General features: G+C 38.3%; 1 protein-coding gene across 1 annotated transcript; it reads left to right on the plus strand.

Annotated features, from left to right (window-relative positions):
* The first annotated feature begins 238 nt into the window (after window positions 1–238).
* Window positions 239–4,833, plus strand: LOC148767086 (uncharacterized). Its single transcript, XM_088825612.1, has 2 exons — window positions 239–2,041; window positions 2,615–4,833. The coding sequence occupies exons 1-2, from the start codon at window positions 713–715 to the stop codon at window positions 4,799–4,801; spliced, it is 3,516 nt and encodes a 1,171-aa protein (XP_088681738.1). The 5' UTR covers window positions 239–712; the 3' UTR covers window positions 4,802–4,833.
* Window positions 4,834–15,949: the final 11,116 nt, after the last annotated feature.

Below are 15,949 nucleotides of genomic sequence, written 5' to 3' on the forward strand. Positions count from 1 at the left end.
TAGGCAACAAAATTGGAGTCTTTATGGAACTTCTGGCCCCGAAGCAACAAGTATACACACAACATATGAGAGTCAAAGTGAGACTTGATGTTACGAAAACCCTGAAGCGTGGGATTTACCTGCATACGTTGGATGGATCGAAGGAATGGGTGTCTTTCACGTATGAAAAGTTACCAAATTTTTGCTTTTTGTGTGGAATAATCGGACATGGGGAAAATAAATGCCATCTGCGGTATGAGGCTAATTTCGTAGATCCGGGAGAACAACTTCCATATGGTCCTTGGATGAGAGCGTCCGTGACAAACTCTGGAGAACCAGCCCGTCTTCCTCTCCAGCCAATGAACAACACCAACCAAAATTCTACGAAATCTCCATCAATTGGAAAAACTAGGGGGGTGAATATCTTTGAGTTCACATCCCAAGGAGTGGCTATTAGGGGTTTTGAACCAAGTTCTGTGGAAAAGGAAAACTTGAATACGGAATTTATGGATGAGTCCAATCTCATAAATAATGCTGTCCATGTCCAGACCCTTGAGAACACAGCTTCTCCTGCTCGTAAGATCATCTCAATCCCAAAGAAAAACCGAAAGAAGAAGGCCGAGGAGATTCCAGCTTTAGATGAACCCAGACTGGGGAAAAAACCACTCTTATGCCTTAGAGACGAGGCATTTATCTCAACGGCGGAGACTGCGGAGCAGTCCCGCCGGTCGCAATGATTTGCCTTTTTTGGAATTGTCAAGGGTTGGGGGTTCCCTTGACAATTCACGTACTCGGAGATATTCTCCGACGTAAAAACCCTAGTTTGGTGTTTCTCTCGGAAACGAGGGCTACTCCAAATTTGATTGAGAGACTAAAGAAGAAGTGGAATATGTTCGGTATCGCTGTAGACAAAGTGGGCAGGTCTGGTGGTTTGCTGCTTTTGTGGAAGAAGGATATTATGGTGGATTTAATTAGCTTCTCTAAGAATCATATTGACACTGAGGTGATGAGTTCAGAATGGAATCAAAAGTGTAGGTTCACTGGTTTTTATGGTTTCCCGGAAAAGCATCGTCGTCATCTTTCTTGGAATCTCCTGCGCCGTCTTCGGGACCAGAGAAATCTTCCATGGATCGTCGGCGGTGATTTTAACGAGATCTTATGTAACTCAGAAAAGCAAGGAGGAATTCCGAAACTCCCTAGCCTCATTGAAGCATTTCGTGAAACCTTAGATTTTTGTAACCTTACGGATTGTGGACATATGGGATCACCTTTCACCTGGAGTAATAATCGGCAGGCACCACACACCATCAGAAGCAAATTGGACAGGGTTTGTGCTACGAGTGATTGGTTAGAGCTTTTTCCGAACGCACGAGTGACCCATCTTGAATACCCTGGCTCAGATCATATTCCTATTTTACTGGAAAGCAACAATTCAACTCATTTCAATCAGGCCCGTACCCGCCGCCCTTTTCGCTTTGAAGCCATGTGGATCAGGAGAGATGATTGTGAAGAGCTTGTTCGACAACAGTGGGAAAGAGAGGGTTGCAGCGATCCAGTGGCAAATCTGCTACGAAAGAACAATGATTGCCGTGTTGCCCTTATGTCTTGGAGTAAGGCGACGGTTAATCAACCCAGGCGTAGGATCGAGATTCTTCGGAAAAAAATCCATACTCTCCAATGTGGAACCCAATCGGTAAATACGGCGGCTGCATTAAAGTCTCTTAAGGCTGAATTAGAGCAGACATACGACGAGGATAATTATTATTGGCGGCAACGCAGTCGAATCGACTGGATTAGAGAAGGAGATAGGAATACAAAATTCTTCCATGCAAAAGCCACGGTACGAAACAAGACAAATAGAGTTGACCGGATAAAGGACAGTTCAGGTAGATGGAAGGATACTAGGGATGGGATTGAGCAGGTGATTTCGGAATATTTTCATCATATTTTCCGAACAACAGAGCCGCAAGATGAGGAAATAGATGAGGTGATGGAGCATGTGGGAGGGAGGATTTCGGATGAAGCTTTCCAGAACTTGTCAAAACCTTTCACTGCCGAGGAGGTAACCCGAGCCATCTCTCAGATGGCTCCCCTTAAATCTCCCGGCCCTGATGGCCTCCCCGTATTATTTTATACTAAATTTTGGAATATTCTTGGTCCCGATGTGCTGTCGTGTGTTCTTGACTTCCTTAATAATAAGAAACTGCCCCCCTCGGTGAATTACACATTTATTGTTCTCATCCCCAAGGTCCTAAATCCCGAACACATCACTCAATATAGGCCAATTAGCTTGTGTAATGTTATTTATAAATTCGGTTCGAAAACCCTAGCTAATCGTATTAAAACAGTGCTTGATGATTTAATTTCCCCCACACAATCTGCCTTTGTTCCACGTCGTCTTATTACTGACAATGTGCTTGTTGCCTATGAGATTAACCATTTCATTAAACTGCAATCTAGCCGTAAAACAAACTATATGGCAATTAAACTTGATATTAGTAAGGCTTACGATCGGATCGAATGGAAATTCCTTAGGAAAATTCTTATTCGCTTTGGCCTGCCGAATAATTTGGTTGAGCTCATCATGCTTTGTGTATCTACGGTTTCTTATTCCTTTCTCTTTAATGGCTCGCAGTTTGGCTCGTTGCACCCGTCTAGAGGTCTCCGACAAGGGGACCCCCTTTCCCCGTATCTGTTCATTTGTTGCGCCGAAGCTCTCATTGCCATGATTCAGCAAGCAACCAATAATGGGGAGTTAAACGGCGTTAGGGTGGCTGCATCGGCCCCAACAATTTCTAACCTATGCTTTGCGGACGATACACTCATCTTTTGCCGAGCTACGGAGGCTGATGCGAACAAGCTCAAGGAGATTTTGTGTAAGTATGCTAGGACCTCGGGCCAGGAAATAAATTTTGACAAGTCCACGATGACTTTCAGCCCTTCGACGGAGGTTGCAACCAGAGAATCTATACATAGTATTCTTAATTTTGAGGTAGTGGAAAAACAAGAGAAGTACCTGGGTATGCCGGCAGCTATGGGTAAAACGAGAAAACAAATTTTCAGTTTTCTCCGGGATCGAGTATGGGCAAAAATTCGAGGATGGGGGGAAAAATATTTGTCTCAAGCGGGCAAAGAGGTACTTATTAAGGCCGTTCTACAAGCGATTCCCTCCTACATTATGAGTTGTTTTATGTTACCCCAAGGTCTTCTCCAAGATATCGAAAAGGCAGTGAGACGCTTTTGGTGGGGTAATGGAACGAATAAGAAGATGGCGTGGATTTCGTGGAATGCATTATGTAAGACCAAAGAATTGGGTGGACTCGGCTTCAGGGATCTCCGGTGTTTCAACATTGCACTACTCTCGAAACAAGCGTGGCGCTTATTAACGAAACCAAATCTTCTTCTTTCTCAAATCATGAAAGCGAAGTACTTCCCGAATGGTGATTTCTTTTCGGCGGAAGTTGGTCAACGACCTTCGGCGACATGGAGGAGTATTTGGGCAGTCCGAGACTTTCTTCGTTCGGGACTTCGAAAACGGATTGGTAATGGAAAAACAACTTCGGTTTGGGCCGAGCCATGGCTCACGGACAGCGGGGGCAGGCATATTTTTACACGTCGACCAAGTCATACATCGTTCCCGAATAAAGTCTCAGACCTCATCGACCATTCTGTGCATTCTTGGGATAACAACATTGTCGAGAATTATTTTTGGCCCGTTGACTGGGAACGGATAAGGGCGGTGCCGATTGGTAACACCAACGTGGAGGATAAATGGATTTGGCATTTCACAAATCACGGCAAATTCACGGTCCGTTCTTGCTATCACCATGTTATTTCACGGCAATCTGAAAACACGAGGGATGGTACATCGAGTAGTGGGGAAGTTAAATCAAACTGGAAGTGGATTTGGAAGTTATCTCTCCCACCAAAGGTTAAATTGTTTGTTTGGCGATGGATTTCGAACATTTTACCTACGTCGTCTCTACTTTTCCGACGGAGAATTGCGGCAGACCCATGGTGCCGGAGATGTGGAAGGACAGAAGAAACACCAATGCATGTGATTATGGAATGTGGAGGGGTTGATAATATATGGCGGGATTTCAAGATAATAATAAATCACCAGGTTCTAGGATTGTCTGCTTGGCAATGGGTCGAGAAACTTCAAAAACACCTTGACAAGGAATCCTTGAACCTGGCCATGGTTATTACATGGAAGATTTGGGAGAAGAGGAACAAGGAAATTCATGGAGAAGAAGGCATCCCCACGACCGATATCCGAGATTGGTGCAGAATTTATCTTGATAATTTTACGGCGAGCCAAACTCCGCCGGTTCTTTCCCACAATCGCCATCATCCGACGATGTGGAAACCGCCGGATCAAGGTTCGGTGAAAATTAATGTGGATGTGGCTTTTCCATTCGATAAGGACTACCATGTAACGGCCCTTGTTGCCCGCAATGCTGACGGAGCTTGTATTTGGTGGAGCACTAGGAAGATTATTGGCCGCCCAACGGTGGTAGATGGTGAAGCCCATGCAATGCTTAGTGCCATTATCACAGCAAAGGAGAAAGGCTGGGAGGACATTGTGATTGAAGGGGATAACTTACAAGTGATTACGGCTTTTCAAACTCGGAACTCGGACACTCTTCCGTACGGGGTTTTTATAGAGGAAGGCTTGGTTTTGTCTCTTTTTTTCAATAATTGTCGTTTTGAATTTGTTAAACGCTCAGCCAATATGTTGGCCCACGCTATTGCCACTAGATACGATCACTCATGTAAGGAAGGAACAATTCTTCCGGTTTCTTTGGCCAATGTTGCTTAATAATATCCTATATTTTCCATCAAAAAAAAAAACCTAAATAAATCCATTGATGTCATTTGGAACGAGTCTTTTGAAAAGAATTTCAAATCCATAGATTTCAATTTTATTTAATTTTTGAGGTATTTCGGTGGTTTTCAAAGTCCTTCCCAATTGAATTCATTTCAAATTCACTCATCTCAAATTATTTAACCCAAACACAGTCTTAGACTATTAAAAATCAGTTCACTACAGAACTAAGATGAGATTTAAGAAAGAAATTAGTATTGCTCGAACAAAAAAAAGTGTAGGAGATATAAATATTAAATTATTCAAGTCCTCTAAGGGGTATGTCAAATTTCGGAAAAAAAAAATGAGGGGAATACACAAGGATATAATCTTCTTGGTATTTTATTTTGAATATTTTCCATGTGAGGGGTCTATTAAATAATCACTATATAGTATCACGTTTTAAAGGGTCTATTAGTAAGACCTTCTCATAAAAGAAAGAAACGTTGAGCAACCCTAAAAAATCTAATGGTATTTCTGTAATTATTTATTTTTAATATTTTTCTCTACTAATTTCTAACTATCATTTTAACAATTATTAATTTCCTATTTTTCATCAATATATCTCAAATCTTAATTCATAAAGCTAGAGATTCGATTTGTTAAATCTTAGTAAATTTATTTGGATTATAAATCTTAATATGTAAGATTTAAAAAAAAACTAATGTTATATAAGATATGAATAATACTACATTTTTTAATTTTACTATATTAGTGTACTATATTTTCTTATTATGTATTAGATTGATTATTTTTTTCACTATTTAAATAATATCTTGTGCATCGCACATGGGAAAAATGTTAGTTTATTTTAATAGAACTAGACCCACTTTGTTATTTGTATTTGAGAGACCCCATAACTTCTCATAATCGCTCACATTATTCCAATTATCCACTCCTCTTACAGTCTTACCCACTATCTTTATTTCGTTCTATTTTCTACATTTTTTCTTTTGTGCTTTTTATTAAATTTATTTTTTAATAAATTCATTTAAAAAAAAATCGTCCGTTTTTTTTTTTTGTGGTAGATACCACATCGTAAACAACTACAAATTACAATAATCAACTGCATTTGTTTTTTTACTAAAATCATAATCAACTACAAATTAGAGTAATCAAATAAAAATTACAGTAATTAACTAGAAAATTTTATTACATAATCAACTATAATTTTAACGTACATACAATTGAAAACAACTATATAAAAATCATAATCGAACAACTATTTATTATAACAAAAACGACTGTACAAAAATCATAATTAACTATAAAATCACCAAAATCAACTACAAAAATATCTGAAATCAATTACAAAATCACCAGAACCAACTACAAATTATTGAAAACCAACTACAAATTCACCATCTTGTACCGTGCGCGACTAAACCCTAGGAGAAGGATCTCCGTTGATTACTCTTGAGAGAGCCGCCGCCACTCCCCAATTCGACAACCTCCTCCTCCTCCTCAAATCACTAATACCATTCCTCGAACTCCACCCCTGAAATCTCCTCCCCGTGCCGCCGCTCTCCACCGTTGTGTCCCTCGACGACCTCTTCCTCTCCATGTTGTCTACCCTAGCACAAATAACCGTCGCATCGCCGATGTCGCTATTCTCACTGCCGCATCACCGAGTGTTTCTCGCCGTAGAAGAAAGGGGGAAGAGAGAAGTATAGAGAGAGCGAGAGAGAACATAGAGAGAGAACATAGAAGATAGATATAGAAGGCTTCAAATGATGAGATGTGTTTTGGGATAGAGTTTTTTGTGGAAAATATATGCATACTCTTTATAAGAGTATGATAGGCATAGTAATAGCATTAGGATTTAAGATAATTATAAAAATCAAATAAAGAGAGTTTTGCTAAATGGAAAAAAAAAAGATGTGATCCGTACTTTAGATAAATGTATTTTGAGGGGTTCTCCCTAATTAACTCCGTTTAAAAGGGAACATGATTAAAAGTGAAGAAGTGATAACAACTTTGCTACCCTAATTATCGGGTAATATGAGGGAATAGATAGATCATAGATGAATTAAAAATATCAAATATCAGTCAACATGTTTAACATGTTAATTAACATGCCAAATAATATATCAATTGTTAGACATTTATCCATAAAATGAGCTGGAAAAGTTGTCAGAGGGTTTCTCTGCCACTTCAGTCACTTACATAATCCCACAATCAACTTTTCTTTTGTTAATATACACATATTTTATTCGAAAAAACTAACTTGATTGGAGTATTACGTTGAGATGTGATTATGGAAGATTAAAAAAGGACTTTGGTGGAGGGCTTCAACCGAAAACAGGAGGATTAATCAAAGTCGGTGGAATAGTGAGATGAGATATAGGGATTAACATTCAAGAATCTCGACCCAAAGAAACTCATGTAGGAAAAAAAAACTTACTCGCAGGCCAAAGGAATTTGATGTTGAGATCCAACGTGGCGTGACACATATGCTTTCTTAGGAGCACTTGTAGAAGCTCCTTGTTCTGCAGTAAAGAAGATTCGATGCAAAGATGCACAAGAGAAGATAGCATAATGTTATGGACCGCCAACTTTGTGCTAGAGTTCGCCATTTTTAAATGGATCCAAGAGATTAAGTATGATTGAACAAACTCAAATTCAATGGAAAAAGTCCAAATAAGGATGGTGAGGTTATTAGAGGATTCTAGAAAATTTTCTAGAAAACGATCTATTTGTAGACATTTTGTACGATTTTTTTTGGATTGTTCTAGAAAACAACTCTTAGCCCTTGCATCAAGTTGACCACCGCCTCACTTGAAGAGGTTTAATAGTATAAATAAGACTCGAGACTTCATCCGTAAACCATTCAATATAGGTATATCTAGAGTCCCAGAGGGGGTGTACTTCTTGGACCATAAATAATTGAGTTTGGTGCCTAGAAAATATTAAGTAAATAAATATAGCCATAATTTTAAATACGATCTAGTACGAACTAGTACGACCCTAAGAATTACAAATTAAAGTAAGAACTTAGCATCAATAAAAAGTTCCCATGGAATGCTTCGGCTGACTCAAATAAAAGTAGTTCAAGTTTAAGAGTTTCTGGTCTTATAAATGTTTCCTCAAATTCTTGTGATCTCAGTAGCATAATATCGCCTTTTGCTCCGTATATTATTGAAAAAAATATTGCTACTCCGATTCCTCTCTTCCCCGCGAGGACTCATTGCATTGGACTTTTACTAAAAATGAAAAACTCACTCTCAAAAGTGGTTACTTTTGGATTCAGCAGCGCCAAAATCCCTGGCAAAAACTCTCTCCCCCTTAGCACAATATCTAGAATCTTAACGTCGGACCTAGTATTAGATTTAATTTTTTGTCGACAAAATGGCCCAAAATGTTCTTCCAACTTTGGATTTTCTTTTTAAACAAAAAAGTCATTACAAACAACATGTCCTTTGATGACGACAAACAATTGATGCTTTATAAAATAAAAATCAAATTGAAGTGAAATGCATAAAAGTAGTCATACCAAACCTTTGGTATAAGACCCCCTCAATATATGAAGTTTATCAAATATTTAGTGCAAGCTCCCCTTAATGTAAGTCGATTTGTAACATGAGCTTTTTCTCACTTTTGCAATGAGATGATGAAATTGACTAAATTATCATTAATTATTTCTCCCCCTTTGTCATCAATCACGGGAATATTTTATATAATCGTCTTTGTAATGCTTAAATTGATCATCAACCTTTTTGTCATTTATTTTCAATTCTATACTCTCAAGTTCAAGATGAACTCCCAGTATATGTTCAAGATGCTTTCTTGGAGTTGGTTGTTTTTTTATCGGAAGCATAATTAACATCAATGATATTAGCTTAAGCCTTATATTCAAAATTCTAGATAAATTTTCAGCAACTTTGTCACCCTGCTTTCCAATTCGAGTTGAACTTACAGGTGAACTTTCAGTGACTTGAATTTCAAATTTTGAATTTTAAGAGCGTTCAAATTATTCTATATGCCTGAAAAAGTGTGTTGCTCAAGAAATTCTTGGTAAATTGTTGGAGTAATAAGTATAAATTAATTATTATCACAAAGTATTATCATATTATTTTTAATCATAATCATGAGAGATAAGCAAAGAAAATTGTTTTTATATTACAATAATTCACAAAATTCACGCATGCAATGTATTGAAAAAAATACACGTATATTTAAATAATTATTAATAGTTAAAGAACTTGCCTTTTTGTGGTCATATAATTCAAATTGTTTTTTGCCTTTTGTACCCAAGTGAACTCATTAGTGGTTCCCTTTTTATATGGACAAGAGAAAATTTTATGCCCAGTTTTACCACAGTAATTGTAAGTATTATTTGATAAAGACGAAGCATTCTATAACTTGCTCAATTCCTTATAATGCGAGTGAAAACCAATTCCAACTTTATCTAAGGACACATTTTGCATACCAAGTATTTTATCGAGATTTTCTTTGCCAATAGTGAACTTTTCAAGGCATTTATCTAAATCAATATATTTTTCTTCTAGAATTCTATTTGCATCGAGCAACGATAATTTCTCATTTTTCATATATGGCCCTTTTTTGCACAAATGAGTTCACACTATATTCGGGCTCTTCTTTTTATTTATTTATAATATTTATCGTTTTATTTAAATTTTTATTTTCAACAGCAAGTTTATCCAAATAATTTCTACATTCTTTAATAATTTCATGCCAATCGTTTTCATAATCTAAATCATCATATTCAACATCATCGTATTCAATATCATGGCATTTATCAAAATTAGAAAGAGAATGGTATACCACTTCATTTGTCATGAGACACATACCGATGGATTCGTTGCCGGTCATTTCTCCTTCAGATTCTTGATCATCCCAATTTTATAACTTTCGTTGCAACCTTTCACCTTTCTTGAGTATAGGAATATTGGAATTTATATGTCCGTGATTGTGGCACGCATAACACCTTATCTCATTCTCAAATTTTGAGAATCTTTGAAGATTCCATTAGGGATTTTGGGAGAAATGTAGTGTACGATTCAGTAGTTGGTTTATCCTTTTTGTAGTTCTTGCGATTTTCTCATTCTTCCGTCCTCATCTAAATTATCCAAATCATTATCCTCTTCATGCATAGGGTTCAATTTAAAAGCAATTATTTTTTCCTCATCTTTTGCAAGGATCTTGAGCTCATGGGATGTGAGTAAGGCGATATTTTTGGTCACCTTTGGAGTCCATTCTCGAGGCAAGGATCTCAAGATATTTTTGACTTGTTCATTTTAAGAGTAGATCTCCCAAGTGCTGTCAATGGTTTTATAATTTCCATGAGCATACATTTGACTTATATGGATTCTTTTTGCTCCATGTTGAACATATCATTTTTATTTGCTACAATATTGATTCTTTGTTCCTTTACTTGAAATTTTCTTTCATGGGTGACTTGCAGCATCTTCAACATATCTTTAGTTCTAGGACACGAAAAAACACAATTATATTCATTAATAGTTGTAGTACAAGAAATAATGTTCTTCGCCTTTGATTTCATGGACACTAAATATTTGTCCCCATGTGTGAGTTCCTTCCATTCTTTGGGTAATTTTTCGCCGTTGACGTCCTTCATTAGAATGAATAGTCCGTGAGGTAGAAATGCCGAGCGAGTTGTCTCCTCGGGAAAGTTGTCTCATCGCGGTATGGTAATGTCGAGCGAGTTGTCTTCTCGTGGGAGTTGTCTCGTAGCGGGGTAGTAGTATCGATCGAGTTTTCTCCTGGGAGTTGTCTCGCAGCGGCGTTGTAGTACCAAGCGAGTTGTCTCCTCGTGGAAGTTGTCTCGTTGCGGGGTGGTAGCACCGAACGAGTCTCCTCGTGGGAGTTGTCTCACAGCGGGGTCGTAGTACCAAGCGAGTTGTCTCCTCGTAGGAGTTGTCTCGCAACGGGGTGGTAGCCGAGCGAGTCTCCTCGTGGGAGTTTTCTCGCAGCGGTGTCGTAGTAACGAGCGAGTTATCTCATCGTGGGAGTTGTCTCGCATCGGGGTGGTAGCGCCGAGCGAGTCTCCTCGTGGGAGTTGTCTCGCAACGGGGTCGTAGTATCGAGCGAGTTGTCTCCTCGTGGGAGTTGTCTCGCTACGGGGTAGTAGCGCTAAGCGAATCTCCACGTGGGAGTTGTCTCGCAGCGGGATCGTAGTACTGAGCGAGTTGTCTCCTCGTGGGAGTTGTCTCGCATCGAGGTGGTAGCAACGAGCAAGCCTCCTCGTGGGAGTTGTCTCGCAACGTTGTCGTAGCACCGAGTGAATTGGCTCCTCGTGAGAGTTTTCTCGTCGGGGCGGTAGCACCGAGCAAGTCGTTTCCTCGTCATAGTTGTCTCGCAGTGGGGTGGAAACACCGTGTGAGTCTCCTCGTGGGAGTTGTGTCGTAGCAGAGTCGTAGTACCGAGTGAGTTATCTCCTCGTGGGAGTTGTCTCGCAGCGGAGTCGTAGTAACGAATGAGTTGACTCCTCGTGAGAGTTATCTCGCCGCGGTGTGGTAGCGCCGAGTGAGTTGTCTGCACGTATGAGTTATCTCGTCGTGAGGCAGCCACGAGTATGGAGGCTGGTGGCCTAATTGTCCTAGAGAGAAGCGAGGCGATGTCCAACGCTTGGGTGGGATGTCCGGTCCTTGAGATGGGATGTCCAACCCTAGGGTGGAGGGATGAGGGAATGTCCAACATTGGGATGGGATGTCTAGTCTTTGAGATGGGATGTCAAGCCCTTGAGATGGGATGTCCAACCCTAAGGTGGAGAGATGAGGGCATGTCCAGCCTTGGGATGTGATGTCCAGCCTTTGAGATGGGATGTCCAGCCCTAGGGTGGAGAGATGAGGGGATGTCCGGCCTTTAATATGGGATTTCCAGCCTTTAAGATGGGATGTCCAACCCTAGGGTGGAGAGATGAAAGGTGTCCAGCCTTTAGATGGGATGCCCAACCTTTGAGCGGGATGTCCAACCCTTGAGATGGGATGTCCAACCCTTGGAGGGGGTGATCCGTAAAGTCTTGGTGAGGGTGACCCATATTATTGCGGTATTAGAGACCTCATATTGGTGGGCAGATTCAGGTAGGTGGACTGTGATAGATGGATAGTAAGTACATCCAACCTATGTGGGCTCGTCACCGGAGGGTAGGGGTTCTCCTGATCACATTGTCTACTTCGCGATCTAAGTTGCATTCCCACAGACGGCACCAAAATGATGTTGTATCACTCACCTTGGGTGGATTAAACAGGAACACGAGGATTGGTCACTGCACACGAGTACGTGATTGAGGTCGGAGTCCCTGTCACGTAAAGAGGAACACCTGAATCTCAAACCTGCAAGACTAAGACACGTGAACTAAGCCGGACGCTGATCGGGCGGAAATCCATGCCACGCTCAAGTCAGATAGATGCCTAGGCATGTAGAAAGTAGGTAAAACAATAGAGTTTTGGGTATCAGAACTAGATAATAGAATGTACCTTGTAAAGTGATGTACATGGTTTATTTATAGTGTAATTAGTAGAGTCCGTATTAGAGTAGAACTCTAAGTAGGATTAGTAAATCCTAATGAATTTGGAAGATTTTATTAATAGAATTGGGCAATTAGTTAATGACCTTGTATATGGATCGGGCCTTTTAAATGGACCGAATACTCATTGACTTATTGGGTCGGTCCAATAAGATATATACTCTGCAAAGAAAATAATCACTAAAAGAAGTCATATGATCGTTTGCTCTTGGGTTGATAAGCCAAACAATAAGAAATTAAAAGCATCTGGCTCTGATACCAATCAAAAGAGTAAATATACTTAAGAGGCGGGTGAATTAGGTTTTTCGAAACTTTTATTATTTTTGCAGATTTAAATATAAGGAAATTATTACTAAAAAAATATAATTATATTTGAGAAAAATAATATTTCTAAGTGATAGGTTTTTGCAAACTTCTAAATTCATTCTCGAATAAGTTCTAGCAATTAATAATAAATGAATGGAGAAATTGAAATAAAAATAATAAAGTGTGTAAAGCAAATAACACTAAATTTATATTGGTTCGCAGAAATTATCCTATTCCACTCTTGCAAGCCTTCGAACTTTTTTTCTACGAGCATCCAAGATCCTTAGATCCTCCACACGAAAAAGAATGTGCTTACAAGACTCTAACGATTTTCGTACCAACATCTTGCTAACAAGAGAAACATTATTTCGCACCTATCAAGACGTGATTATAAGAGTCTCACTCTTTCGCACTTCGCACTCAACAAAACCTGGCAACAAAGACAAATGCTCTCTAAGAGCTTCACAAAATCCTTCTCAGGATACATGAGATATATAGTGAGACAAGTTGATAGGCAAGAGGATAATTTCGAAATTCCTAACAAATAAATGAATCTCTGTAAGCTCTCTTTAAAATTGGAATGTTTGGAGCTTGAATCAATAAGTCTCTATTTATAGGTGTAACCTCCTCATTTCTTAAAAGATAAGGATCAATCTTCAATCTCTTTGAATGATTTGATAGATGATTGATTGAGTCTGATTAAGTTCAAACAAATCATTAAAAAATGATTCTCAATCAGTTGAGATCAATAAAAAATTGTTTTTAAAATAATTCAAATACGTTTGAATATTAAAATATTTTTCAAGAATAGAAGATCATAAATTTCAAAAGATATTTTACCTCCAAAATCTATTTTTGGCTAAATCTCATGAATATTTTCGTTCAAATCTTAGGCCATCTGTTTTGAAATAATTTTAAAATAAATGAGATTTTTTTTTTTAAAATCAATTATTTTATAAAGAACTTATTTTTGAAAATAAAGAACAAATAAACTGAGCTTATTATTTGATTAAAAAAAGAAGTATTTGAACCAATACTAGAAAGTCAAGTAGTGTAGATGATCGTTCAGATCTCGTTCTCGAACTAGTTCAAGGACATTGGGCCTCCTAAGGGATATGTCACTCCCGATCTTTGATTAATTTTGTCTTGACTAATTTTATCTAATAACAACACAGATCAAAGCAATACTATTGGGAAAATTATAGTTTTCATTCCTCAAGTTTGCACCGATTTTACATTTGGTCCTTCATGTTCATAAAATAAAAAAATAAAAAAAAATTGGTCCCTCATGTTTCAGTAATTAACGTTTTTTGTCATTTCTGTTAATTTACCGTTACTCTATCAGTTAAGTCATTGATGGGCACACACTTGATTCCCTTAATTTTAACGGAAAATTGACGGAAAAGTCTAAAAAATTTGAATTTTTGAGACATGAGAAATCAAATGTGTTTTTAGTGAACATGAGGGACCAAATGTAAAATTGATAACAACGTGAGGAACGAAATATGTATTTGTCCCCAAAACTATTAGATGATTGGGGTCGGAGTCCCTGCCACGTAAAGAGGAACACCTGAATCTCAAACCTGTAAGACTAAACCACGTGAACTAAGCCGGTGGTTGGCAGAAACCCATCTGACGCTCAAGTCAGATAGATGCCTAGGCAAACAGGGGGTAAGTAAAACAATAGAGTTATGGGTATAGAACTAGAGAATAGAACGAACTTTGTAAAGCGAGGTAGATGGTTTATTTATAGTGTAATTAGTAGAATCCGTATTAAAGTCGAACTCTAAGTAGGATTAGTAAACCCTAATGGGCTTGTAAGATCTTATTAATAAAATTGAGCCATTAGTTAGTGACCTTCTAGATGGATCAGACCTTTTACAAGGACCAAATACTTATTGGCTTGCAGGTATATTAAGATTGTCCATCTGCAAAGAAAATAAGCACTAAAAGAAGTCATAAGATGGTTTGCTCTTGGGTTGTTAAGCCCAACAATAAAAAATTAAAAGCATCTGGCTATGATACCAATTGAAAGAGTAAATATGCCTAAGAGACGGGTGTATTAGACTTTTCAAAACTTTTAACATTTTTGCAGATTTACATATAAGGAAATTATTACTAAAAAATATAATTTATTTGAGCAAAATAATATTTCCAAGTAATAGGTTTTTTGCAAACTTCTAAATTAATTCTCGAATGAAGTTCTAGCAATAAATAATAAATGAATGGGGAAAATAAAATACAATAAAATAAAGTGTGTAAAGCAAATAACACCACATTTATATTGGTTCGCAGAAATTACCTATTCCACTGTTGCAGGCCCTCAAACTTTTTTTCCACATGTCTCCAAGATCCTTGGATCCTCCACATAGAAAAGAATGTACTTACAAGTAGACATGACCACTGGTTTGGTTAGAACTGGAACCGAACCGGGGTCAACGATTATAGAACCGAACCGGATCCGGAACCGAAAAAACCGCTTCGGTTCCGGTTCCTTACTTTCGGAACCGAGAACCGACGGTTAGAACCACGGTTCTAACTGTTTGAACCGTTTTTTTTTTAAATAGAAAATATTAATTTCCCCCTCTCCCCCTCTCTCTCTCTCTCTCTCTCTCTCTCTCTCTCTCTCTCTCTCTCTCTCTCTCTCTCTCTCTCTCTCTCTCTCTCTCTCTCTCTCTCTCTCTATATATATATATATATATATATATATATATATATATATATATATATATTATGAACCGGACGGTTCTACCGGTTCTAACCGGGAACCGAACCGGGACTGGTTAGGAACCGAGGAACCGGTTAGGAACCGAACCGCAAGGAACCAGATATTTTCGGTTCGGTTCCGCTTCCTCCAAAATCGGAACCGGAACCGGAACCGAACTGAACCGTGGCCAAGTCTACTTACAAGACTCTAACGACTTACGTACAAACATTGTGCTTACAAGAGAAACACTATTTCCTACTTATCAAGACGTGCTTATAAGAGTCTCACTCTTTCGCACTTCGCACTCAACAAAACCTAGCAACAAAGACAAATGTTCTCTAAAATCTTCACAAAATTCCTCTCAAGATATATAAGATATATAGTGAAACAAGTTGATGGGCAAGAGAATAATTTCAAAATTCCTAACAAATAAATGAAACTCTGTAAGCTCTCTTCAAAATTAGAATGTTTTGAACTTGAATCAATAGGTCTCTATTTATAGGTGTAGCTCCTCTTCTCTTAAAAGGTAAGAATCAATCTTCCATCTCTTTGAATGATTAGATGATTATTGATTAAGTGT

This window comes from Erythranthe guttata, chromosome 11 (genome assembly GCF_056151865.1).
Source record: "Erythranthe guttata isolate IM_541 chromosome 11, IM_541, whole genome shotgun sequence".
Taxonomy (NCBI): Eukaryota; Viridiplantae; Streptophyta; class Magnoliopsida; order Lamiales; family Phrymaceae; genus Erythranthe; species Erythranthe guttata.

Bases quoted from the DNA above. Each gene is read 5' to 3' on its own strand.
- LOC148767086 (XM_088825612.1), top strand. From the start codon at position 713: ATGATTTGCCTTTTTTGGAATTGTCAAGGGTTGGGGGTTCCCTTGACA. The intron at 2,042-2,614 runs GTAACCCGAGCC...AATGGCTCGCAG, and splicing joins AACCTTTCACTGCCGAGGAG to TTTGGCTCGTTGCACCCGTC.